The sequence below is a fragment of the Rhinoraja longicauda genome, chromosome 7, assembly GCF_053455715.1.
Source record: "Rhinoraja longicauda isolate Sanriku21f chromosome 7, sRhiLon1.1, whole genome shotgun sequence".
In the NCBI taxonomy this organism is placed as follows: Eukaryota; Metazoa; Chordata; class Chondrichthyes; order Rajiformes; family Arhynchobatidae; genus Rhinoraja; species Rhinoraja longicauda.
In genome coordinates, this window is record NC_135959.1 from 29,836,528 (window position 1) to 29,861,232 (window position 24,705).

At 39.7% G+C, this 24,705-nt stretch overlaps 1 protein-coding gene across 3 annotated transcripts in view; it reads right to left on the bottom strand.

The window, feature by feature from the left end:
* rbm26 (RNA binding motif protein 26) overlaps positions 1 to 24,705 on the bottom strand; it is an 88,118-nt gene that overhangs the window by 34,472 nt on the left and 28,941 nt on the right. For all 3 annotated transcript variants that reach the window (XM_078402320.1, XM_078402319.1, XM_078402321.1), the window contains exons 9-18: positions 24,421 to 24,561; positions 23,422 to 23,557; positions 21,235 to 21,394; positions 15,564 to 15,728; positions 14,839 to 14,970; positions 11,817 to 11,891; positions 11,514 to 11,630; positions 9,353 to 9,427; positions 6,449 to 6,616; positions 2,018 to 2,122 (exon numbers count right to left, since the gene is read on the bottom strand). In XM_078402320.1, coding sequence (XP_078258446.1) covers positions 2,018 to 2,122; positions 6,449 to 6,616; positions 9,353 to 9,427; positions 11,514 to 11,630; positions 11,817 to 11,891; positions 14,839 to 14,970; positions 15,564 to 15,728; positions 21,235 to 21,394; positions 23,422 to 23,557; positions 24,421 to 24,561 — 1,274 coding nt within the window. The remainder of the gene's footprint in view (positions 1 to 2,017; positions 2,123 to 6,448; positions 6,617 to 9,352; positions 9,428 to 11,513; positions 11,631 to 11,816; positions 11,892 to 14,838; positions 14,971 to 15,563; positions 15,729 to 21,234; positions 21,395 to 23,421; positions 23,558 to 24,420; positions 24,562 to 24,705) is intronic.

The following is a 24,705-nucleotide window of genomic DNA, read 5'->3' on the forward strand; positions in this document are numbered from 1 at the left end:
TTAAGATAAATGTTACAAGTCGCACTTCAACAACCTAAACTTAGCTCAAATTCAAAGCAAACTATCTTGTAAACAGCTTTGGCAAAAGGTGTGTTTTCAGAATATATTTGATATCTTTATACACAGTAACACAGTCAATGGCAGCCACAGCTAGAAGCATGCTTTCAGCCTCCCCTCCAACACGCTTCATGATTAATTATGTAGTATCAAAAAAGATTTAATAGGAACTAGAACTCGGTGGACCTGTTGGGCCAAAGCTCTCCTGCATTAGTCTAACACCCTCCCCTCCCCCACTCCCTCATCTACTCTCCCCCCCCCCTCACTCACTCCACCCCCCTCACTCACCCACCCCCCTCACTCACCCACCCCCCTCACCCACCCACCCCCCTCACCCACCCACCCCCCTCACCCACCCACCCCCCTCACCCACTCCATCCCCCTAGAGAGCATTAGTTAAAGGTCTGGGGGGGGGGGAGCGCATTAGTTAAAGGTCCTGCGGGGGGGAAGCGCATTAGTTAAAGGTCCGGGTGAGGAGGGGGGGGCGAGAGCGAGCTCATGTTCATCTCTTGAAGACGTGCGGGTCGCATTGTGACGTCACACGCTGAATACTGGCGGGGGGGAGCGCGAGCTCATCTCTCGGTTGCACGGGTGCCTTTGTGATGTCACATGCTGAAGATCTTCAAGAAATGGATTAGAAAGGAAATTTTTAAACTTTAAAATCCCTCTAGCTTTAAAAATATAGCTTCAATTTGAATGAGAGCTGTTACATATTATGCCCAGGACAATGGTGAGTAACGTGGGCCAAAGATTGTGGCGCTATGGTGTACCGTTTTGTCTGTGCGAACCAAAAATGGTTGACACATACACACAAACAGTGTTTTAGTAATATATCGATTGATGGATAAATAGATAGATATAGATAGATAGATAGATAGATAGATATAGATAACAAGAATATAGAACATGGAACAGAAGGAGGACAAAACTTTCTGTCTGCATCAACCACAATGACAATCTAACTAATCCTCTCTGCCCACATATTGTCCATGTCGACCATGGCAGTTTATGGAGAATAGTCCGAAGAGTCCCAACCCAAAATGTCACCTATCCATGTCCTCCAGAAATGCCGCCTGACTGTTTAGACTTTAGAGATACAACATAGAAACAGGCCCTTTGCCCCACCGAGTCTGCGCCAACTAGTGATCACCCCACACACTAGCATTATCCTACACACTAGAGAAATTTCCAAATTTACCGAAGCCAATTAACCTACAAACCTTCTAGGTCTTTGGAGTGTGGGAGGAAACCAGAGGTCATGGAGAAAACCCATAGGCTCACAGGGAGAATGTACAGACAACACTCGTAGTCAGGAGGATCAAACCCGGGTCCCTGGGGCCGCAAGAGAGCACCTCTACCGCTGTACCACGGTGCCACCCTACAGAGCTACCTGTACCATGTTCTACACTAGATTCCAGCATCTATAGTTCCTTGTCTCCCTCTGACTATCCACGAGTTTGGCTACATGCCTCTTATACACTGCTATCATACCAAATGCCATTAAATTTCTCAGTTGCATTTTGCAGGCACGACTCGGTCCAAAAGACACCGTATAATTGTCCTTTCAAGTTTTCTGCATTCCTTTAAACCAATAGAGTCTAGTATTTAACATTTCTATCATGAGAATAAGAGACTCATCCATTCCTATTGCCGACTTCTGAAGCTGACTTTGCTTCAGATATCTCGGCTCCTCGGTTGGTTAGGCAGACCATTCCTGTACTCTTGGGACTTCTCTCAGAGGCCGAGACTTCTGTTGGTCCAGCAAAATGGATAATCTGGAAAGACTGCCAAAGATGCCGGAAAATCGGAGGTGGACCTGTACTCCCAAATGTTGTCTGAGTAAAGTTTTAAAAAGTAATGATAAACTTTGCAAATAAGCACCGAGGATATATTTGGTTGTCAAAAATAACTCAAAAGATGTGACTTCTTAAACCTTTAATCATTATAATCCTCATTTTACCTCCAGTTGAAGTACATTATATTTTTTTCGAAGTTCGGTGATATCTTCTCCAGCTTGAACTTTCTTATACAAATCCAATTCAGTGTCCAGTAGTTCTCTTTGCATCTGTGTAAAAAAAAATCAGAACTTGCATAAATCCAAATAATTTGTAGATATTAGTTCAATGCTACGAATCAACATGAAACAGGATTATCAAACCAAGATTACTTGCTCAAGGTTGACATCCATATATGCAAATATTAGTGGGTAAACTATATTTGAGTTGGCAGGAAAAGAAATTGGGGAGTGGCACCAGTTTCAAATTTACATAGCTCACTATCTAAAGTAGGTTGCTCTGGAAGGTTAGATGGCATAGGATCCAAGGAGAGATAGCTGAACGGATACAAAATTGGCTTCATGAAAGGAAGCAGAGGGTGATGGTGGTAGGACGTTTCTCAGACTGGAGTCCTGTGACTAGTGGTGTGCGTCAGGATTCGGTGCTGGGCCCATTGCTGTTTTGTCATATATATCAATGATTTGGATGAGAACACACATAGTATGATTAGCAAATTTGCAGATTACACAAAAGTGGGTGGTATTGCAGACAGTAAAGATGGTAGTCAAAATTGCAGGAGGATCTTGATCGGTTTGGCAGGTGGGTTGAGGAATGGTTGATGAAATTTAACATAGAAATGTGAGGTGTTGCATTTTGGGAAGTCTAACATAGGCAGGACCTACACAGTCAATGGTAGGGCTCTGGGGAGTGTGGTCGAGCTGAAGGATCTATGAGTACAGGTACATAGTTCCTTGAAAATGACATCATAAATAGGGTGGTCAAAAAGGCTTTTTGGCACATTTGCCTTTGTCAGTCAGAGTATCGAGTATAGAAGTTGAGGTCATGCTGCAGTGTGGAGAGAGTGTCCAGCTTTAAGTTTCTGGGCACTCACATTTCAGAGGACCTAACATGGTCCAATAACACTGCTGCGCTGGTCAAGAAGGCACAGCAACAACTGTTCTACCTAAGAACACTGAAGAAGTCTGGTCTACCCCAACAGCTGCTGACGACATTCTACCGCTGCACCAGAGAGAGCATCCTAACACATGGCATCCGTGTGTGGTACCTCAGCTGCACGGAGGCAGAGAGGAAAGCTCTGTAGGGGGTAGTCCATAGAGCTCAGAGGGCCATCGGAACACAGCTACCAGCCTTGGAGGGCATCTACAACACACGATGCCTCAGAAAAGGCACCAGCATCCACAAAGACTCTTCACACCCCTGCAACAGTATGTTAGAACTCCTTCCATCGGGCAGACGATACAAGGCCTTCTACGCCCGCACCTCCAGACTGAGGAACAGCTTCATCCCCAGGGCCATAGCTACTATGAACCGGTCCTGCTGAGCCAGATGGTCACGTCGCACAGTGATCCGGCACAGATCTACTTGCACTTTATTCTGTTTTAAAACTGTTACAATTTGTTTCATTGGGTTGTTTAAATTAACAATGGGTCTACCAGCAACTAAACATAGCACAAAAAGTAAGGAAATTTGTGTTTGGTAGATTATTTCTTTGTTGTAACAATGCTTCTTGGCAATAAATCTTATACCGTTGGAAAGCCTGTTTATTTCCATTTTAAATGGTGCCACATTTGTAAGGAACATGAATTTGTGGGATGAGCAGCAGAGCTGAGTATATGGGTTGCGCCCATGAAAAATTTGCCAAACCTTCTCTGCCAATGCCAAACAGCTTATTCTGCTGTTGCTATTGACTTGTTTTGAGCTTCTGGTACCTCCAGGTGCTGACAATCAGGTGCCTGATTGGCACCTGATTGGCACCATCTGTGAGCATGGGCCCTGCTACAGTGGTCAGTAGGTGTCTGCTCCAAGAATCGGCATGCCACGTTTGACTGATCTGGATAGGGCCCGTGCGATAGGGCAACTTCAAGCTGGTGTTCCGCAAAACCAAGTTGCGGCATTATTTGGAGTGAGCCCTAGTACCATCTCCAAAGTGAAGGCCAAGTTCCATATAACGGGGGATGTCAGAGACAGGCCGCGAAGTGGGCGTCCCAAGAAGACGACACCCGAAGAAGACCGTTTCCTCACCCTGTCAGCACTTAGGAACCGTAGGCTGTCTTCTACAGATTTGCAGTCAAGGTTTGCAGGACGATATGGCCGACGGCTCTCTGCCCAGACAATTCGGAACAGACTGCACGCAGCCGATCTTCGGTCTCATAGGGCTGCCAGGAGGCCTGCCATGACTGCCCTTCACCGTCAGGCCCGTTTGCGCTGGTGTCGGCAACACGTGCACTGGAACCTGAACATGTGGAGGAACGTCATGTTCAGCGATGAGTCCAGATTCTGCCTACAGCAGTTGGATCATAGGGTCAAAGTGTGGAGAAGACGCGGAGAACGCTATGCTGATTGCTGCACCGATAGAGTAACATCTTTTGGTGGAGGCAGTGTGATGGAGGGGGGCGGCATCTCCCTCACTGGAAAAACGAAGCTTGTCATCATTGGAGGCAATCTCAATGCAGAGAGATATCGAGATGAGATTCTGCAACCAGTGGCAATCCCATATCTCCACAGTCTGGGACTGAACTCTATCCTCCAAGATGACAATGCTCGCCCCCACAGAGCAGGGTTTCTCAGAGACTACCTCCAGAATTTGGGAGTGGAGAGGATGGAATGGCCTGCCAGCAGTCCTGACCTCAACCCCATTGAACACTTGTGGGATCAGCTTGGGTGTGCTGTTCGTGCCAGTGACCAACACAACCACGTTGGCTGACTTGCGACAAATGCTGGTTGAAGAATGGGATGCCATCCCACAACAGTGTGTGACCAGGCTGGTGACCAGCATGAGGAGGAGGTGCCAGGCTGTTGTGGCTGTGTATGGTTCTTCCACACGCTACTGAGGCTCCTGTTTATTAAATGAATAAATTGTTAAATTGCCAATATGTCTTGTTTCTTCAGACTTCAATCATCCAATCCACCAAACAACACCGAACAAGAGTCAATGGCAAAATAAGCTGTTTGGCATTGGCAGAGAAGATTTGGCAGATTTTTCATGGGCGCAACCCACATACTCAGTTCTGCTGCTCATCCCACAAATGCATGTTCCTTACAAATGTGGCACCATTTAAAATGGAAATAAACAGGCTTTCCAACGGTATAAGATTTATTGCCAAGAAGCATTGTTACAACAAAGAAATAATCTACCAAACACAAATTTCCTTACTTTTTGTGCTGTTTAGATATACTCAAAAACAATAGATTCTAGGTATCTAGCATCTCAGCTGAAAGCAAAAGATGGCTGGCTTGTAAAACTGGATCATTCAATAGACAATAGACAATCGGTGCAGGAAAAGGCCATTCGGCCCTTCGAGCCAGCAATGCCATTCAATGTGATCATGGCTGATCATTCGCAATCAGTACCCCGTTCCTGCCTTCTCCCCATACCCCCTGATTCTGCTATCCTTAAGAGCTCTATCTAGCTCTCTCTTGAATGCATTCAGAGAATTGGCCTCCACTGCCTTCTGAGGCAGAGAATTCCACAGATTCACAACTCTCTGACTGAAAAAGTTTTTCCTCAACTTTGTTCTAAATGGCCGACCCCTAATTCTTAAACTGTGGCCCCTTGTTCTGGACTCCCCCAACATTGGGAACATGTTTCCTGCCTCTAACGTGTCCAACCCCTTAATAATCTTATACGTTTCGATAAAATCCCCTCTCATCCTTCTAAATTCCAGTGTATACATGCCTAGTCGCTCCAGTCTTTCAACATGACAGTCCCGCCATTCCGGGAATTAACCTAGTAAACCTACACTGCATGCCCTCAATAGCAAGAATATCCTTCCTTAAATTTGGAGACCAAAACTGCACAGTACTCCAGGTGCAGGGCCCTGTACAACTGCAGAAGGACCTCTTTGCTCATATACTCAACTCCTCTTGTTAAGAAGGCCAACATTCCATTGGCTTTCTTCACTGCCTGCTGTACCTGCATCCTTCCTTTCAGTGACTGATGCACTAGGACACCCAGATCTCATTGTACGTCCCCTTTTCCTAACTTAACATCATTCAGATAATACTCTGCCTTCACTTAATTAGATACCATTGCTACAGAGAAAGGCATGCTATTTTTATTTAAGGTGTTTTAAAATAAAATGTTGTTTATTTTTTAATAGATTTTAATTATCCAAGTCTATTTGAACAATATTTTAATGTTTGATTGCCCATGGAAGAAGAGTTCAAAAGCCTTTGTCAGAAGTAAATTATCAAAAAGGTTAAATTCAAGGGGTGGAACCTCAGGATCCAATGGTCGGTTGCCATACACAGATGTTTCTTTTTTTTTCTCCTGACCTTATCTCCCAGGATAGTGCTGGCAGACAGATACTGGGCAGCAAGGTTGGACAAACTCAGATAATCAAAGTAACCTAAAAAACACTGATTAAATACAATACCTGAGCTTTGGTTTTCATTATTTTAGGAAGAGATGAGCTTGTTCCACCTGATTTCAGTTCATCTTGTAGTTTAGTGATGGTCTTGGTTAAGGTCTGTAGTGTTTTCATTATCTCTGCTTTATCTTCCAATTTCATTTTTTTGTTTTTTTCCAGCTTTGATATCAAAATCTAAATGGGGATTTAAAAATTTGGGGTAACAGAAGTGACCAAACAAAATATTGTCAGACAGAATTATGCAAAATTAAAATGTGCTTTTGGCTCACTAATTAAGTATTCAATTTAAATGCATTCAAGAGAATAATTTTAATTGCATGACACCAACAGGAAATGCCGCCAAATGCCAGTTCGTGTGACAAACCACTTTGCTGTCATTTTGTTAGATAAGTAAACGGGTAAAGTCAGTGTTTGAGCACTACAAAATCCTTCAGCAATGTAATATCTTTCTGAAGCTGCACCAGTGATGAAGAATCCACTAAATGCCAAAGTTTTAGCAACTGTCACGGTTACCAGTTCCAATCCCTACAGGTTGGTTTTATAGCCTTATGCATCTATGTCAATGGCTCAGATACAAAGGTAAAAGGCATTTGAGATTGATAAGAAGATTTGTGCAGGCATTTAAATAACCATAGAATGAATGAAGGAATTTAACTTGATGTGCTGAATGCACTAAGACAACGGCATTACAGGTCTGAAGAAAGGATCAGACCCAAATATCATTGGTCCATTTCTAACCACAGATGCTGCCTGACCTACTGAGTTCCTCCAGCTGTTTGTTTTTTGTTCAAAATTCCAGTGCCTACAGTTTCTTGTGTCTCCACCGATGTAGGTCTTCTCCAGCTTCCATTCCTGTGAACTGTTCATAACCTGAAGAAGGGTCTCGACCTGAAACGTCACCCATTCCTTCTCTCCTGAGATGCTGCCGGACCTGCTGAGTTACTCCAGCATTTTGTGATACCTTCGATTTGTACCAGCATCTGCAGTTATTTTCCTTCATAACCTGAAGGTTTGTAGGTCGGAAATGCAGTCGCAAACAGGCAGAAGATGATAGCAGCCCCACTAGCTGGCAAATCTATACTGCTTGTCATCCAAACCCTTATTCACATGTATGGGCTGTACATAATCAGGCATTCATAACCTGGGAGGGACCTGCACTAAGCTAAACAAATGATGGAAGAAAATCAGTAAAGCAGCATCTGTGGAAAAATAAACCAGTTAATGTTTTGGGTTAGGGACTCTTCCTCAGAAATGGATTTAGAATTGGACTCGACTGGTTTATTTTTTCACAAATGCAACTCCACCGTCTGAGACCTACCAGCATTTCTTATTTCCCCCAACTCCAGAAGGATTTGAGATTGTGTATGTTAATACAGGGCTTACGATATTTCGACTTTGCGATGGTGCAAACGGCAGCTCGCTTCCGGCCACGTGATCAGGTGTATTAAATGCATTTCGACTTACAATATTCTCGGTTTGCGATGGGTTTCTCGGAAGAGAACCCCATCGTAAGCTGAGGAGCACCTGTAATATTTTGATTCTGCAATCTGAGGCAGAGTTAGGATCATGCATACCAATTAAAAAATAAAATGGAAGCTTTTCCCTTTTATATAATGACATATTTGGAACAGATTATTGGCTTTTGGAAGACACTGGAATATCTTCCATAAGTATTCTTGATCGAATCTGAGAATGTGCAATGCATCATGTAGGAGGAGGGTGGTATCAATATTAAGGAGTGGTCAATATGTTTCACTAAATTTTGATCACCAGAGGAACCAGAAAAGAATTCAGTTTCTACTCAATGTCTCAAATGGCACTCTTTTAAAAAAAATCTGGGTCTTCCTAGGTACTTAATATCATCTGAGGATAGCAAGATGCAAAACGCGTCACAGGCAAACGGGATGACTGGTCAGACAATCTTACCTTTTCATGAGGTACAATGAACTTCCAATGATGGTTTCCAGAAAAAAGACACAAAGTGCTGGAGTAACTCAGCAGTCAAGTAGCATCTCTGGAGAATATGGATAGGTGATGTTTCAGGTATGGGCCTTTCCTTCTTCAGACTGATTGAAGTGGGGGTGAGGTGGGGGTGAGAAGAAAGCTGGAAGAGGTGGGGCAGGAGAAAGCCGACAGTGATAGGTGGATACAGGTGAAGGGAGTTCTTGACCTCTTAGTTATTAGGTTAGAAAAAAAACTGACGGAGTTCTGCAACATTCTCTCTCACTCCTCCCCCTCTGTGCACACCTTATCCTTCCATATCTCTGTATCTCCCTCTCCTGATATTCAGTCTGAGTAAGGAGCTCGACCAGAAATGTCACCCATTTCTACTATCCAGAGATGCTGCCTGTCCCGCTGAGTTTATCTTACCCACCTCTCTTCCAGCGTTCTCCTTTCCCACCCACCCCACCACCACAAACAGTCTAATGAAGGCAAACCAAAATATCACCTATTCATGTTTTCCAGAGAGGCTGTCATATACGCTGAGTTATTCCAGCACTTTATGACTTAGTCGTTTCATGTCAAACTTTTGTATGTTTATACACCAACTACAGGACAATACATTGATATGAATGGCAATAAGTATATATTTTGTCAAAATATCGTATTCCTTTGAAAGTGCTTATTGAATTGTCAGGCTGCATGTATAACACACCAGGGTTCTCTTTACTGTAAGTTTAAATGGAATCTGCTTCCACTGCTCGAATATAAATGGAGACCACCTGAGTGTATACATTTCCACATTTCTTTAAATAAAAAAGTCAATCATATTTTCAAGTTACATTGGGTCTTTGAAAATAGATCTATTTGAACAAAAAAGCTTTTGCAATGATAAGAGTAAGCACCTCACATACACAACGACACACATGAATAGGAAGACAGTACCTTGATTAAAAAAATATTAAATACCTTCTGGGTGTCGATGTGTTTTGCCAAAATCTCATGTTTCTTTTTTCTTACATCCTGTTGAAGTCGAAGCGTATCCTGCAAAATTATAAATTGACAAGATACATGGTCAAATGAAATACAGGAAAAAAAAGTCAAAAGGATTTTTTTTTAAAATGCAGTACTTTTGGGGAATGATACATTGGTAAGCTTTATAATGTAGGTGATTTTTAATGCCAGGTGGCTGGAAAAAAACAAACACTTTTAATTGGAATATTGTAAGAAAAGCAACAACAGCTACATTAAAAGCATAATCTAACTGTCAATCTAACTACATTTATGATCCAGGTCAATATTGAGAGTGTATAAAATTACTTGTCATTTGCAAAGAAAACTTGTATTTTTATGAAATTATTTTTTACACACTATATCTCTATGATCATCTGCACGATATGAGATTTTTGTTGGCAGTTACTTTACTGAGAATCAAAAGGAAGAATCAACCACTTTTGCCTGAAGTGACAAAAGTCTGAGAAATTGGGGGTGCTGCTTTTTTTTAGGACATTCTTTTTCTTCTGGCATCCATCCACCTGTGGAGATGACGATGCGGCTTGGCATTGTCCTGGTTGGAGAGGGGAATTTTTCAGTGTCCTCTCCATTTGATTTGTACGCTGAGCCTGGGCAGCTAAATGGGAATACAAACTTGCCCAGCATCTGCGTTCCCCTCTCGACCTAATAGGCTGATTTCAGAGGAACGGCGTGGCTGCTACGTCTCGGGCCTACTCGGTTGCAGGAGTTGCCAGAAGGCAGATGCACGAGGGATCAGCCGACCATCTCTAGGGACTCCAGTTCCAGTGCCTTTGGCTCTCTTGAGCCTTACCCACAAGGCAGCGGGGTGCTATTCAACCCATAGTTGGGACCTGGTTGATGGACGTCAGGACATGTCCACATGCCGGTGGGCCTGCACGTGGCATCTCTGGGGGCCAGAGTTCCTCCGAGATCCCCGTGCAGTTTACCCCGTGACTGAAGATGGCCCCAGTTACCATGTGTTGCCACGAGGAGGCACTGCGAGAGTCTTGATGATGCAGAGGTTATGTACTGGCAGAAGGAGACATACTCACTCGGCTCCCTTTTTCGCAAAATTCGGTAGCCAGCATCTGGATTTATACCAGGGCACTAGACACATGCAACACCCTGTGGCTTGCACCACATTATAAAACCCTTTTTTTAACATTCTATCTTTTAACATGGAAGAGTCTTCTTCAGACTGATTACATATCAAGTTGGTTGATGTGTAGGACAAAGCCTGGCAAGTAAGAGGTGAATACGGGTGAGTGGGATGGGGGGGTTGATTTGCAGATGGTTGAACAAAGGCCAGAGATGAAAAAACAGAAGGTATGAGATGAAAGTATTGAAGACCTGCAAATTGTGACACTAGGAGGAACGTAGGGGGGAGGGAAGAAATAGGTCCAAGTCCAGGTGGGGCACAAGTGAGAGCGCAGGGGAGAACAAAACAAATGGTGCAGAGGTTCGTTTGTTAACTGAAATTGGACAGAATTCACGTATAGGACGGCACGGTGGCGCCGCAGTAGAGTTGTCTATGTTCCGTCCTGCCATTCTATGACGAGGGCTAAGCCACTCCTTTCCATTTTATCCATCACTTCGAAAAGTATCCAGAAATATTCAATTCCAAACCTTCGTCACCACATCTTTGTTACACAAATTCAAGCCTATTTATATCTGTGACATTATTTCACCCATGCAGTTATAAATGCCCCGTGCTTTTCAGATAGGTTTCAATTTTGTCCTTTTTGTCTTTTCTTCCTCTTCAGTCTAATTGGAGGCACAATATTTTTTGTGTTTATCCCTTCTGCTACATGCACTATTAGTTTGACCATTCCTTGTTATATTTCATGAGAATCCTCATGATGCAGGTTGCTTGATTTGCAACCATTTAACAACTAAATTTAGAGTCTGATCCAAAAATCTAAAACTTCATATCAATTCTGTTGAAACTGCATCAAAATTAATGCTTTTACTGGAAACATTAAATATCCATATTCCTGCTATAGAATTCATATGGATTAATTTTCAATCCTGACACATACATTAGCCAAGATCAAACAAGTACGCTGAATTTTAGGGAAAAGCTACAAAGCATACAATTATCATAAAGTCAACAAACCTGTTTCTTTTTGGGTGCCTCGGCAGAATCTGATGAAACTAGACCCAATTTTTGCACTGCTTTTAGGGCAGCGGGATTATAGACTGTTTTTGTGAGACCTGTTGTAATTGATAATACCTGCAACACAAATATATATACATTTTAAATATGAAAGAATTGTAACCAAGATAACACAGAGGATTTTATAAGAGATTTTTAATTTCAAATGTTATGCTAGCACGAAATCCTAGAAATCACTGCTCAAAGACTGAAATGGAATGCATCTTAGAAGCCAGTGCATAACTACGATTAACTGAACTGCACCTTTTCCGTGGGAGCTGGTCCCGTGCGTTTAGTTGCAAAGCCCAATCGATCTTTAACGGACAACTTTTGTGCATTCTGAGAAGCAAATAGAATTGTTAATTAGAGACATGTTATTTTGTTAAAGATGATTAAATAATATTTATGTATAGGCTGATTTCCTCATTCAACAATAAGATCATGCATGGATCTGGGAAGTTATTATTTGTTCAACTCTCATTACAAGTCATTAAAATGAGCCATACAATGCTCTTAGATATTACTGGGTAATTTACAATTTGTACCCTTCTGCTCTGATACTTAATTGTCACAATGCAGTTGTTATTGGTGGAAGTCTACCCACAAAGAAAAAAAGAACAGCCCAAAGGAAAATGGTAAAAAAATCTACTGGATTAAATACTTTTTGTTATATTCATTCACTTTTAGATTTTGGCCATGAAAATTGAGATTAAGAATTGAAAGAATGAGGAAATAGCTTCTGAAGGAATTACTGACAAAAAAAAACACATTTCACTTCATCTGACAAGAAAACAAAATTGACAAAGGGAAAAATGCATTTGCTTAGCTTCAGTCTTCAAGAATACAATGAAAAGGAATGCTCTAAACACCCATTTCCAAGCATTTTTTATTTGTGTGTGCTGTCCGAGTCTATGTGCTTATGAAACTATCTGCATTGTTTTAATTTAGGATGCTAACTCCTTTAGCAAAAGCAAATAGGATTCCTAAGAGTGTTATCTTCTTGTGTGAAAGTGGGATTCTAGAGGCAGCACTATGGAATGATCCATCAAGAATTCAGGAAATTAAAAAAGTGCTACATTTATTGCTAACTTCTTGATAATAAGTTAAGACTGCTGCAAGAAAGAATTTTATTGTTCCATTTTGGAACATATAACTATAAAACACTCTTGACAAGTTGTTTTTAAAGCCAGTGCAAAAAACAACAGTATTTTTTAAATTGTTAGCATGGTGCATATATATTTTTTAAAGCAAGGGTGTCTGAAATCGTGAACCATATTGTGAAAATAGTAAGTAAAAAGGATTAAGTAGAACCAAGTGGGAACTGTTGTGGCAGTGCTTTCAATATGCTATCATAAATGAAATATCGAGGCATGAGGATGGTGACCATTGAGGGGTGGTGGTGGGGGAGAACATAGGAGGAGCCGGCGTACTTTGAAACTTTGTCTGCTGAAGGTGGCCGTTATTTGCATACCTTGGATAATGAAAGCAAAGAGTTTCTCTGTGCCTTGTCACATGTGACAATAAAGTATTCCATACCATTCTATTTCATTCTCCAGAGATGCTGCATGATCCTTTGAGTTACTCCAGCCTGGCTGGTCTTTTTTTGTAAACCAGCATCTGCAGTTCTTTGTTCTGTAACTCCGCATTAAAAACAAATCATTGGTTGAGCAAGAGGGGGTCTGTGGTATTCCATTGTAGGATTATGGTTATGTAGTGCAGTTCAAGAACCTGATGGGCTCCAGTAGCTGTTCCTGTATCTTCTGTCCAATGGAACAGCAAGAGGCGGGCATGGTCCAGATGGTGGGAGTACTTGATTATAGATGCCAACTTCTTGAGACAGTGCCTCGTGTGCATACTTTTGATGGTGGGGAGCGATGTGCCTGTGATACACCAGGATGATTTCACCTTTAACTGCAGTCTCTTCCATTTCTGTCTATGGAATTGCCATACCAGGCCAGGATGCAACCAGGCAGGATACTTTCTACAGTGCATCTGGAGAAGTCTGTTACCTCAGTGTCATGCTGAATCTCTTTAAACATCAGATAAAGGTACTAACATGCATTCTTCATGATTACATCTACATGTGGCCATGCAGGACAAGTCATCCAAGATAGTAATGCATAAGAATTCTCCCCACCACCAACGACAACTGGCACATGTTTGCCTGAATTCCCCTGTCTGAAGTTAATTATTAATTCCTCGGCTTTGTTGACGTTGAGCTAAAGGTTGTTGTTATGGCACCATTAACCTTCTCCTGTACGCTGACTCATCGCTGCCTGTGATTCGATCAACAACAGCGGGTAGTCGGCAAAATTATAGATTGGAGCGGTGCTTAGCCACACAGTAACGAGTGTAAAGAGAGTGGAGCAGGGGGCTAGGCATGCAGCCTTGTGGTGCACCCGTGTTGATAGTCAGTGATGAAGAGATTTTGTGACTGATTTGCACTGATTGAGGTCTGCCAATGACAAAATCAACGATCCAAATGCAAAAGGAGGTACAGAAGCATAGGTTTTGGAACTTGTTAATGAGTTTGGTGAGAATTATTGTGCTGAATGTCAAGCTCTAGTCGACGAACAGCAGATATTCAAAATATCCCCCATTTTAACATGATTTGCAAATTTGCAGGCACAAAAGACTCTCAATACCATGATGTTTCATGATCTGGCAAAAGTCAAGAGTACATATTATATGCTTGTATCTGAAACTTGCTTAATGTGGCCTGATGACAACATGAAGAACACGTCCTTCAAATTCTCCGCAGCTCACAAGTCTCACAGCAACTTTGCTTGAATTAATCAGTAACAAAGTTACGATCCAATTTTCCTCCATTTTAACCGGCAGGGCAAAGAATTCGCAAAACTTGTTGCACAAAATCAATTCCTAGCATTTTGGTTTAAACTGGATGTTGTCAACAAATAGAACAAGACAGCAGGAACACCCACGATAAAAATCTGGTGATTGTTGGTGCAGGCGAAACACAAACGAAGAGTTACAACAAATGTCAAAATAACACATTAGCTCTGGTGAGGAATGTAAAGGAAAATGTTTTTCATGAATATAAACACAGGGAGCATCTTATGAGAAGAGCAAAGAAACAAGCCAAGCATCAGCCTGCTCGACCCCTTGATGTGTGAAGAGTTTACCCAACTTTTAAATGGAACATGAGAAATAAATTATTGCAGAGATAGACAAGATCTGTGGAGTCTAAAAAACTAGTGTGGTGTCCATCAGAAGTTAAAGAAAGAATTAACAATATCAATAACTTTTAAAAAAAAACTGTACACACCTGAATGGGAATAACCTGAGTTTGTGTAGGTTCCATATTTCCTTCTGGAAGAGGGCCCAATCTGTCCTTCACCGACTGCTTCACAACTGCAAAAGGGGGTTGATTAACTGGCTGTTGTAGTCCACAAATTACCTTAAAGAAAAAGTTAAGAAAAAAATCGTTAAAAATAACAATATTACACAATTGAACATCAAGGCACGGATGAAATACAGCAACAAGCATCCTTTTTTGATTAATATACACAATTGCACAACTATATACTAATCCTTTGATGGTGAATGCAGTTTGCTAATGTATTATCATCAATCTAAATAACACTTCAATTTAGGATTTATTCTTCAGAGGCAAGAGTGCAGTAAACAGCAATTTTCATACAAGAAAACAGCAATGCCCATAGAACAGGCCAAATCTGGGGATAAAAATATGGCTGAAAGGTTTAGAAAACCCAATTCTGAAAGGCTGAAAACATAACACTATTTCATCCTTCCAATGCTTGAAGATTGCATTTGAAAGAAACACAATGTTTAGATGACAACACATGGCTATTTTACACCATTTCAAATGCTTATCAGTAATGAAAACAATATTGTGTGTGCAACAGATCACTTTTTTAAAAAGATCTAATTTTATCAACATTGTTATAACCATTCAAAAAGTATCGATATTGAAATCTGTACTGCTTCATTTGTGACAACAAAAGTTTACAAAAAAATCATATTTACTACCTTTTGATTTGCAGTTGTCTTTTGCTGAGAATTGTTTTCTCGATGCCAGTATACCTTGATGAATCGATTATTAAGCACTGCCTCTGTACTCGAGATTGCTCTCTTTGCTTCTTCATGCAAGGCAAATTGAATAAGGGCACCCTCTAAATCACCTTGATAAGCAACCTTGGAAAAGTCAATCAATAGATTTAAACTAAACTTCAATCTACTCATAAATCAAAATACAGCAAGAAACAAAATGACTTCCCAGCACAACATCAGCAGGCTTGCATAATCAAAGCATTCAAGAAGGTAACCAGTCTACCTCAGACATATCAAGGTGCACGTCACCATCTTTCATACATCTTGAAGAGCAAGGGAAAGCAGGATGCATAGGTTTTCAAAATTACTGACATTCTGAACCATTTTGCCCATTAAACTGCATCTTAATGCAAAAAGCTAAGAGATTTACGTTGCACATATCTGGCCAACATTTCTGTTCTTAATACATCAAGAATAGGTTGCAGGGTAATAAATAGCAGAATAGGACTGATAAAAATGCTCGGAGAACCAGTTTAGACACATGTAAAGAAATAAATAACAAATTAGTACCTCATGTACTTCATTAATGTTGCGGGAATACTGAAAATTGACACCCCTTTTATTTGTGAACAGCACAGAAGCGCAGCTATTAAAGCTGGTGACTCATGGCTAGCAGCAACCTAACTTCAATTCTGACCTATAATGCTGTCTGTATGTAGTTTATATAAATCTCTCCGGCTCCTGGATGAAGTTTCCTGGATGTGTTGGTCAAAAGGTTAAATTGGCTGATGTAAATTGACGCATGTGTAGAATCTATGTAGTAGGAGGCAGTGGGGATGGATTTAATGGAAATGGAAGAATTTTGAAAAATTGGGATGTGCATGTGAGTGCCTAATTGTTAGCTTTGGCTCAATGGGCCACCAAGCTTGTTTCCATGCTGCACGACTCTATAAATTATTCTTGATATTGTGTGGACATTTCTATGCCATACGTCTCTAATTTATTCTCAATGTTCTATGGGCAGCTTTTATTTTTCTATGGTATAGATAACCATTGCCACCAACATGATCTCTTAAAGATCAGAACCTCTGTTCAAGTCATTTACACCAAGTTTAAATTGGGTTAAGTTACGGCTGACTACAACAGGAAAGAGAAACTTAATAGGTTTGGGTGATGCTACACCATTGTTCCAGTCATCAAAGGGTTTCAATTTCTTAATATATTTGATATTCAGTTCTTTTCAATAAATATTTTAAAGTATCGATTAGCTATCAAGAATAATTTTGTATGACATTCTGGCACATAGCAGAAAATGATTTTTGTCACAACTATTGTAGATTATATGTTGGCTGTTGGAAGTAAGAAATAATTATATCATGCAAAGTAGATCATACAATACATTATGCAAGGCATTTTCTAAGAATTTGACAATTGAAGTTAAAAGAAAATTACAGCATTAACAAGCAGAATGGTCAGTATAGCATTGAAGAATTCCTTCCAAATTAGGCAGCTAGATATGCAAAAATAATGTATCTTTGAAATCTTATTTATCTTTGAAAGCATTTTTATACAAACTATCATGAATCAACCATATTTTTCTTCAAATAAATAAACAATTTTAAAATTTGTATTCCAGACTAAAGATACAGCTTGAAATGGTCTTTTTTCTATCATCTGACAACTCCCATGGCCCATCATGAATTTGTAGTATAGATCCATAATAATTAGCTAATTTGGAGCTACCAGTACAAGATAAGAAAGGTTCAACCTGCAGTTCTTTCTATGCAAACCGATCACAACATAATTTTAAACCATTTAGGATGAATAAACTTGTATTAAAAAACACATTCTTTTTGAGGAGAAAATGTTCAAGAATTAAAATGCAATTTTCAAAATTCAATGAAGTGGGAAAGGAACTGTGTATACAAAAACATTATTACTCAGCATGACAATTAAAATGGAAGCAAATATGAAGAAAAAAATAACATGGACAAGTTCATAGATAAGAAAGGTTTAGAGGGATATGGGCCAAATGCAGGAATGTGGGACTAATAAAGATGGGATACCCTGCTCGGCATGGGCAAGCTGGGCTGAAGGCCCTACTTCTGTGCTGTATTAATCTATGCTATTTTCGATTTCAGCCATACTTTTACAAAGAATATAGCTCTTTGGGGGAAAAAGTTCTCTCATTTCCATGAAGCAAAAATTGATTCAAGGCATGCATTCTGAATAGTGGACAAAATAAGTTTAATAAATAGAAATGTGATCACTTGTGACTGTATTGCGCATGTTGAAACTGAATGTGGAGTCTGGACTTTGATCTTGCTATAAAATATAAAACACATGTGCCTAAGATTCAAGTATCCATCTCCAACAAAATGGCAGCACCGTGGGTGCAGTGGGCTCAAAGGGCGACAGAATGGCGCAGTGGTAGAGTTGCTGCCTTACAGCGCCAGAGACCAGGGTTCAATTCTGACTACAGGTGCGCCCTGGACAGAGTTTGTATATTCTCCCTGTGACTGTGTGGGTTGTCCCCGGGTGCTCCAGTTACCTCTTACACTCCAAGACGTGTGGGTTTGTAGGTTAATTGGCTTCTGTAAATTGTTACTAGTGTTTAGGATTGTGGTGTATGGGGTGATCGCTGGTCTGGTCGGACTTGGTGGACTGAAGGGCCTGGTTCCTTGTTGTATTGCTAAAGTCTAAAAACCATTTTAGTATGAAAATTTATTAAGCAGCCCAGAAAAAGCTCAATGCAAAGTGAGCAAAGTTACAAAGAATGGGATCTCCAGAGTGGTAATCAACTAAGACGCTGGACACTTAAAATAAACTTTTGGGTTGTGATAAGGCACTGCATTGGGAAAATGAAAACATTGATTTTACAATTTTGGAGAGGTGCAGAATGGACAAGGGCAGGGCGATAAATGTTGGCTACATGGACATTAGAAAAGGCCTTTGATCGGCTTCTCAGGAAGGTGAGATCGCAGGCGATCCACGGTGATCCAGCCAATTGGAGACAAAATTGGCTTGGTGGCAAAGTCAAGAGTTGTTAGTGGAGGGTTGTTCTTCCAGATCGAAGGCCTGTGATCAGCACTGTGCAGCAGGGATCGGACAGCTGTATTGATGATTTGGATGAGAATGTAGTTAACATAACTGTCAAGTTTGCGAAATACACTAAAATTGTTGGTGTGGTAGACATTGAAGGTGGCTAGTTAAGATCACATCAGGATCTAGATAAACTAGGAATGTGAACCAAGTTATTGCAATGGAATTTAGCAAGGACAAGTTCCAAGTGCTACATTATGGCAAGTAAAACCAGGGCAGGACTCACACAGTAAATAGCAAAACTCTGAAGAATGTTGCAAAACAGAGAAACCGATGGGTACAAATACCAGGCATGTGAGTGAGGTAAAAAAGAGGAAAAGAGCCGAGCGATTGCGCAAGGCGTACAGTGGGGATCAAAAAAATTGGAAAATTTACACATTAAATTACTAGTTTCAAGCCTCTTTTAGTGCATTTCAAAGTAAAAACGGACATTACAAAATAATGTGAATATGTCACTGTATACTAATAACTGTTTGAAGTAAATTTGCACATTAATTGATAATCAGCCCAAAAAGGTGGTAATTGGCTTTTCTGCTGTGTTTTATATTTTAACCCCGTCTTAATTAATTTAGTTATATAATCTTGCACTTAAATTTAATATTTACTCATTACAGTTCCATCACTGATTTTCTGGCACTCTTGGTTCCAGAGCTTTGCTGGTTTATCGAGCCGGCCAAGGAATCAGGCTATGGGGATAGATTTGCTGGCTCCAGCTGGGCTGGAGTTCCAGAGCCCTGGCCGCATGTTACAAATTCAACCCACCGATCGGCCATGGAAGTCCGGATGAGGTCGAGATTGGCTGCCTTGCCCAGCCTAGGTGCCACATTTTCAGGGAGACCTCCAGGGCGCGGGAAATTTCTCGCGGAACCCCCAGCGACCTCTCGCGGAACCCTAGTGTTCATTACAAGTCTATACATCGTTTCTTTTCCAATCTGATTTCTCCATTGGTAAATGCGATTTTGGCAACGTGAAATGCGTGGAAATCATGCAAAAAGCGCGGAAAATGGATTTTAAAAACATGGAAAATTCAGTAAAAGCTGCGACACAGGTAGGTGTGACTGCGATTAGAGAGCTTTCATTATAAGAGACTAGATTTGCTCGGGCTTTTTTCGTGGAGTGTAAAAGACCAAGGAATTAACCCAGAGGTATATAACTTAATGAAGTTTACATAAAAAAATGAATGGTCAGTCTTTTTCCCAGGACAGGGAGACATAAGGTAAAGGGCATAGATTTAAGATAAGAGAAAAATTTAATGAAAACCCATGAAGCCACTCCCCCCCCCACGTAGAATGTGTTGGGTACGTGGAATAAATTGCCAAATACAATCACAACATGTAAAAGGCATTTCAATGGGTACATTGATAAGAAAGATTGAGAAGGATAAACACAGGCAAATAGGACTAATTCAGTTAGTCATTTTGGCAAGCATGAACAAGTTGGTCCAAATGGCCCGTTTCCTTGTTATGGGTTGTTACACCTCTAAAACACATTTCTCCAAGTACAAAGAAAATGTATTTTAATCAAAGGTTCAAAAATATTTAATACAACAATTTGAGGAAAATAATAAAAATGTGAGACTAGTATCACAGCAATTAACTCAATTGCTGCACCTGTGTTTAGCGATTCTTTGTTTGCAGTAAGGTCGATCAATAGAAACATTATTGTCTGTGCATTAGTGATTTATACAGAGATAGTTGTTCCGCGTAATTGTAGGCCAATTATTTTAACATCAGTGATTGGGTAGATTTTAAGAATTTCAACTGAGAATAAAATTAAAACTAATTTAGACTTAGAAAATATAATGAACAGTAGCCAGAACATTGCTCAAAAAGAGCAATTATAGTCTCACCAAATCTCAGAATTCTGAGGATATTTGAGGTGCTTATGTGAACATGCTCAGGAAAGCTTTGATATGCAACGAACACTGCTGGAGGAATTCAGTGGGTCAGGTACCATCCGTTGAGGGAAATGGACAGCCAACATTCTGTGTTGGAACGCTTCGTGTCTACTTGACAGGAAAGGAACACAAACACAAATTGTTTAGGAGGAAAAAAACAGAAGTGGGACTTCTACTGTGAAAACTCCACACAGGGGCTGTGGTGATTCGTGATTCCCCTCAAGTTTAGTTCCAACTTCAAAGAAAATATAGTAGTAAAGAAAGATACTCTTGCTAAAGAAACAAATTCCACCGATTAATGTTTTATATTATAATGGGTCACAATTTTAGGTGCTAAACAACTGTACCCAATTAGTCATTCATTAAGTTGCAGAAGAAGCTTTAAGTGCAATCACACAATTCAGAGAGCTTCACCAAAGAGTAGACAGGTTTGTAAAAAAATCTCCACTTTGGCAGCAAAGATTTGCTGAATTAGCCAATTGAGTCAGTCAGAATAGAGATCTTTCACATTGCATTTCTATTTCCAAAAGACAATTAACCAGGATTTCCACAATGATCGCAATCTAACAGACCCCGTCAGACACAGAAAGACTCTAGATAAAAATACAAACAGACTTGGCAGGGAAGCTCTTTTTAAAAAAAAAATCCCACCTGCAGATTTACAATTGTTCCAAATTTGCTGAAGTGTTCATTGAGTTTGCTGATGTTATTTAACTCCTGTGGAACCTTCCGAAGCTCCAGTTTAGTATTTTCAATTCCGTACTGTAGTTTCTTTTGAAACCCTTGGTTATTTGTTTTGTTGAAATTTGGCCTGTTAAAACAGTAATATCAAGTTAAACTATGCACTCGCGCATTATCAAAATTTAAACTATTGTTCACTTTATCTGAATTTTGACTGAAGATCAAGATATGCTAATCATAAAGCTCAATGTCTTGTCAATTGCATTTTGTACATTTGCATTTTGATATGCGGAAAGTTTAAAATTAAATACACATTTGGGCTACCATCCAGAAATCAGATTTCCAAAGTCTGGATTTTTCCAATGCCGAATACTTTTTTTCCCTTCATAAATGTTTTAGAAAATGTCAAATAAAACAATGGATTCTGCAGTGGCTAACTGCTCAGATATTTTCCAAAAAAGTCTTCAGTTTACAAAATATAGTTGGCCCTGAATTAAACAAAAAATCTCTCCAATTTCAAAAACATGAATTTGATAGGTGTTTTGCCACAATATTTTTCTCCCCTCCACTCAAAACAATAAATTACTTCTACTGTCGTGTTCCAGTTATCAATTTGGGTGTTATTTGTAAGTTCTGGGAATAAATAAAATTTGAAAGAAGAGGATTTTTGCCATTCCTTACTGCACTCAAGAAGATGGTAACTTGACATATGCTTGGACATTTCAGTCTTTCTGTGGAAGATATTCTCATTATGGAATTGGGGAGAAATTTCCAAAACTGAGGCTCAGCATTAAAGGAATGTTGATTTATTACCAAGTCTGCAGAGTATTTGACTTTGAACAATCTTAGCAAAAATATTCCCAAATTCTAAATACGCATCTTCTGGGGTAATTCTATTCTATCAGTCACATCCTCAAAGAACTCCAATAGATTTGTTAAATATAACCCAACTTTTATAAATCCATGACTCTGCACTCAATCCAATGATTCTTCAATCTTAGCAGTTTTTCCAGTACTATTTTTTTTCAAATTCACATTATTGTTACATCCACTGATTCTTTACTGGTTGCATCAATTTTTTATTTTGTTTCTTCCTCCATGAGGGCAGGCACAAAATATCCAAGATTTGTTATTCCTAAGCTTTGGGACCCAATGATTGGCAATTACCATTTTGTCTCCAATTGTGCTGTAAATTTATATAGCTTGTTATCAATGCTGAATGCCTTCAAATAGTGTCTTTAACTTTGCTCTCATTTGTCTTTTTTTCCCAATGGGAATTTATTTTGCTTACTAGCTTTCTCACCTCGATTTCCTGCCCTCCCAAATTTCCTGAGGCGCTCCTCACTCTTCCAAGCCAATTTGAGGCGTGTCCAACTCAAATGGGATCAAACTCACATTACATTAGCAATTGTAATCTTGCTAAGGTTGTGAACTGTTAATCAGATTGAAATTCCTCTCACGGTCTCATGAAATTTTTCATTCACATCCTCAGTTAAAACCTACATACAGAATACTGCAAGTACAGGATTCAATGGACAACACTCAGTCTTGAAACTTTGCTATTATCCACCATAACCCAGGGTGACCATAGTATATCAAGGCTACTACAAATGAGACCAGCTGGTTCAGCTGATTAAACCTTGGATTTGATTAATCCTTGGACATCAATTGCGGTGTGCAAACAGCTAAATTAGCCCTAAAACAATCTTGAGATTTTCATCAGCGTTTTAATTATGAAACATATATCCCAGTCATGTTTCATTGTCAAAATTACTTTCAGAAGTCTAACCAGGTTGAACGTTAACAATAAAGACTTTGTAGTTGCCAGCAGGAACTTGCAAAAACATTCCTCACACCTTCAATTATGATCTATTCAAGAACCAAAATATTTTGCAACTATTTTAAATACCGGGTGTGAATTTTAACAAAGGTAGGCGAGGCTCATAAAAATGTTTGCTTTTCAAAATAAAACCCACAGCATTTGATCCAAATGGTTCACATTTCATGGATTTAAAGGCAATACCTCTCCATGTATTTTACTGGTGAACAATTAAGTTTTATACTGCAGATAAGGCCAAGAAGTAGTTTGCACAATTTATTTTCAATGTTAAGAAAATTAGAAAGGGTAACTATAATGGAAAAAAAATCAAACCTTACTTGTCAAACCAGGATTTCTTGGTAGGCACACCTTCAGCACCAGCACCTATTGTACGTTTCCTGGACTCAGAATCCACCACTATTCTCATGTTGTTATTAGTAGCAGGTTTTTCTGTTTTTACAGTTATATTTACAGCTGTAATGTGAACAGATGGGAGGGCAGAACATATTTAGTATAAGTGTTTTGAATGATTCAAGTGAGTCATGGGAAGGCTTATTAAGTAAAAATGGCAATTTTTGTTACCAGGAACAGGAAATTACTTGTCAGAGAAGTTGCTGAAAGAAATAAGTGAGGATAAAGTAGTGGAATTGGCAGAGAGACGGTTGATGCTGGCAGGGTACATGGATTTGAAAAGTGGTTAAATAAATTGAATAAAGTGAGCAACATAGAATGTTTCATGAGTAGGGGGAAGACACAAATCTGCAATTTAGTGACAAGTCACACTAAAACAATGGCAGTAAAACACCATTAAAGGACAAAGTGTCTATTCTTGTAAGTCAAGGTCAATCCAAAGCTATGATGTCAACGGTCAACACAATCATCTATATTAAAGTCATGGATCAAGTCTCAAGGTACAATTTATTCTAGGAGTGGATCACTTATTGAAACATTATATTCGAATAGTTTACATTTTAAAACTGATGGCCGACAACAGAAAAAAACATTTCTCTATTCATCCCATCAAACAGTTTATATTTTACAAACTTTTCAGACTCCGATTAATATTAGTTTTTTCTTTATAACAGACATTACATCAGAGATGAATCCATATGGTACACTCTCAATTGGCTTAAAGGCTTTTATATAATGTCCAACACAATATTTATAACTGTAGCCTAACTATTGCCATGTACAAATTAATCATCCCCTGCACTATACTGTATAAAACAAACTACTATGATGTATTTAATTGAAGGTAGAATAGAAGAGTGTAATAAGTGTTAGCTTTTGTATTTCATCTTACTACAGCAAACGTATTTAACATATCTTTACTGTACCTCGTGATGGTAAATCCATATCACCCGATGTAAGTCCAATTAAGTTAGGTCTTTGGCTGTGCACCCTATGTCTGTAAACAGGTCTTGAAGTACTGGTTATACTTGGTGCCTCAGGATTATATCCATCAGGTTCATAGGTTTCTACAATCAGAAACAAAGAAAAAGTTAGAAGGGGAGCCACTGTGTTATGTTGTGGCATTTAGCTGCTAAAAAAATTCAAGTTTGCAACTTTACCACAAAAAAATAATTGTACTTTGGTGGAAATACAGTGCCCTCCATAATGTT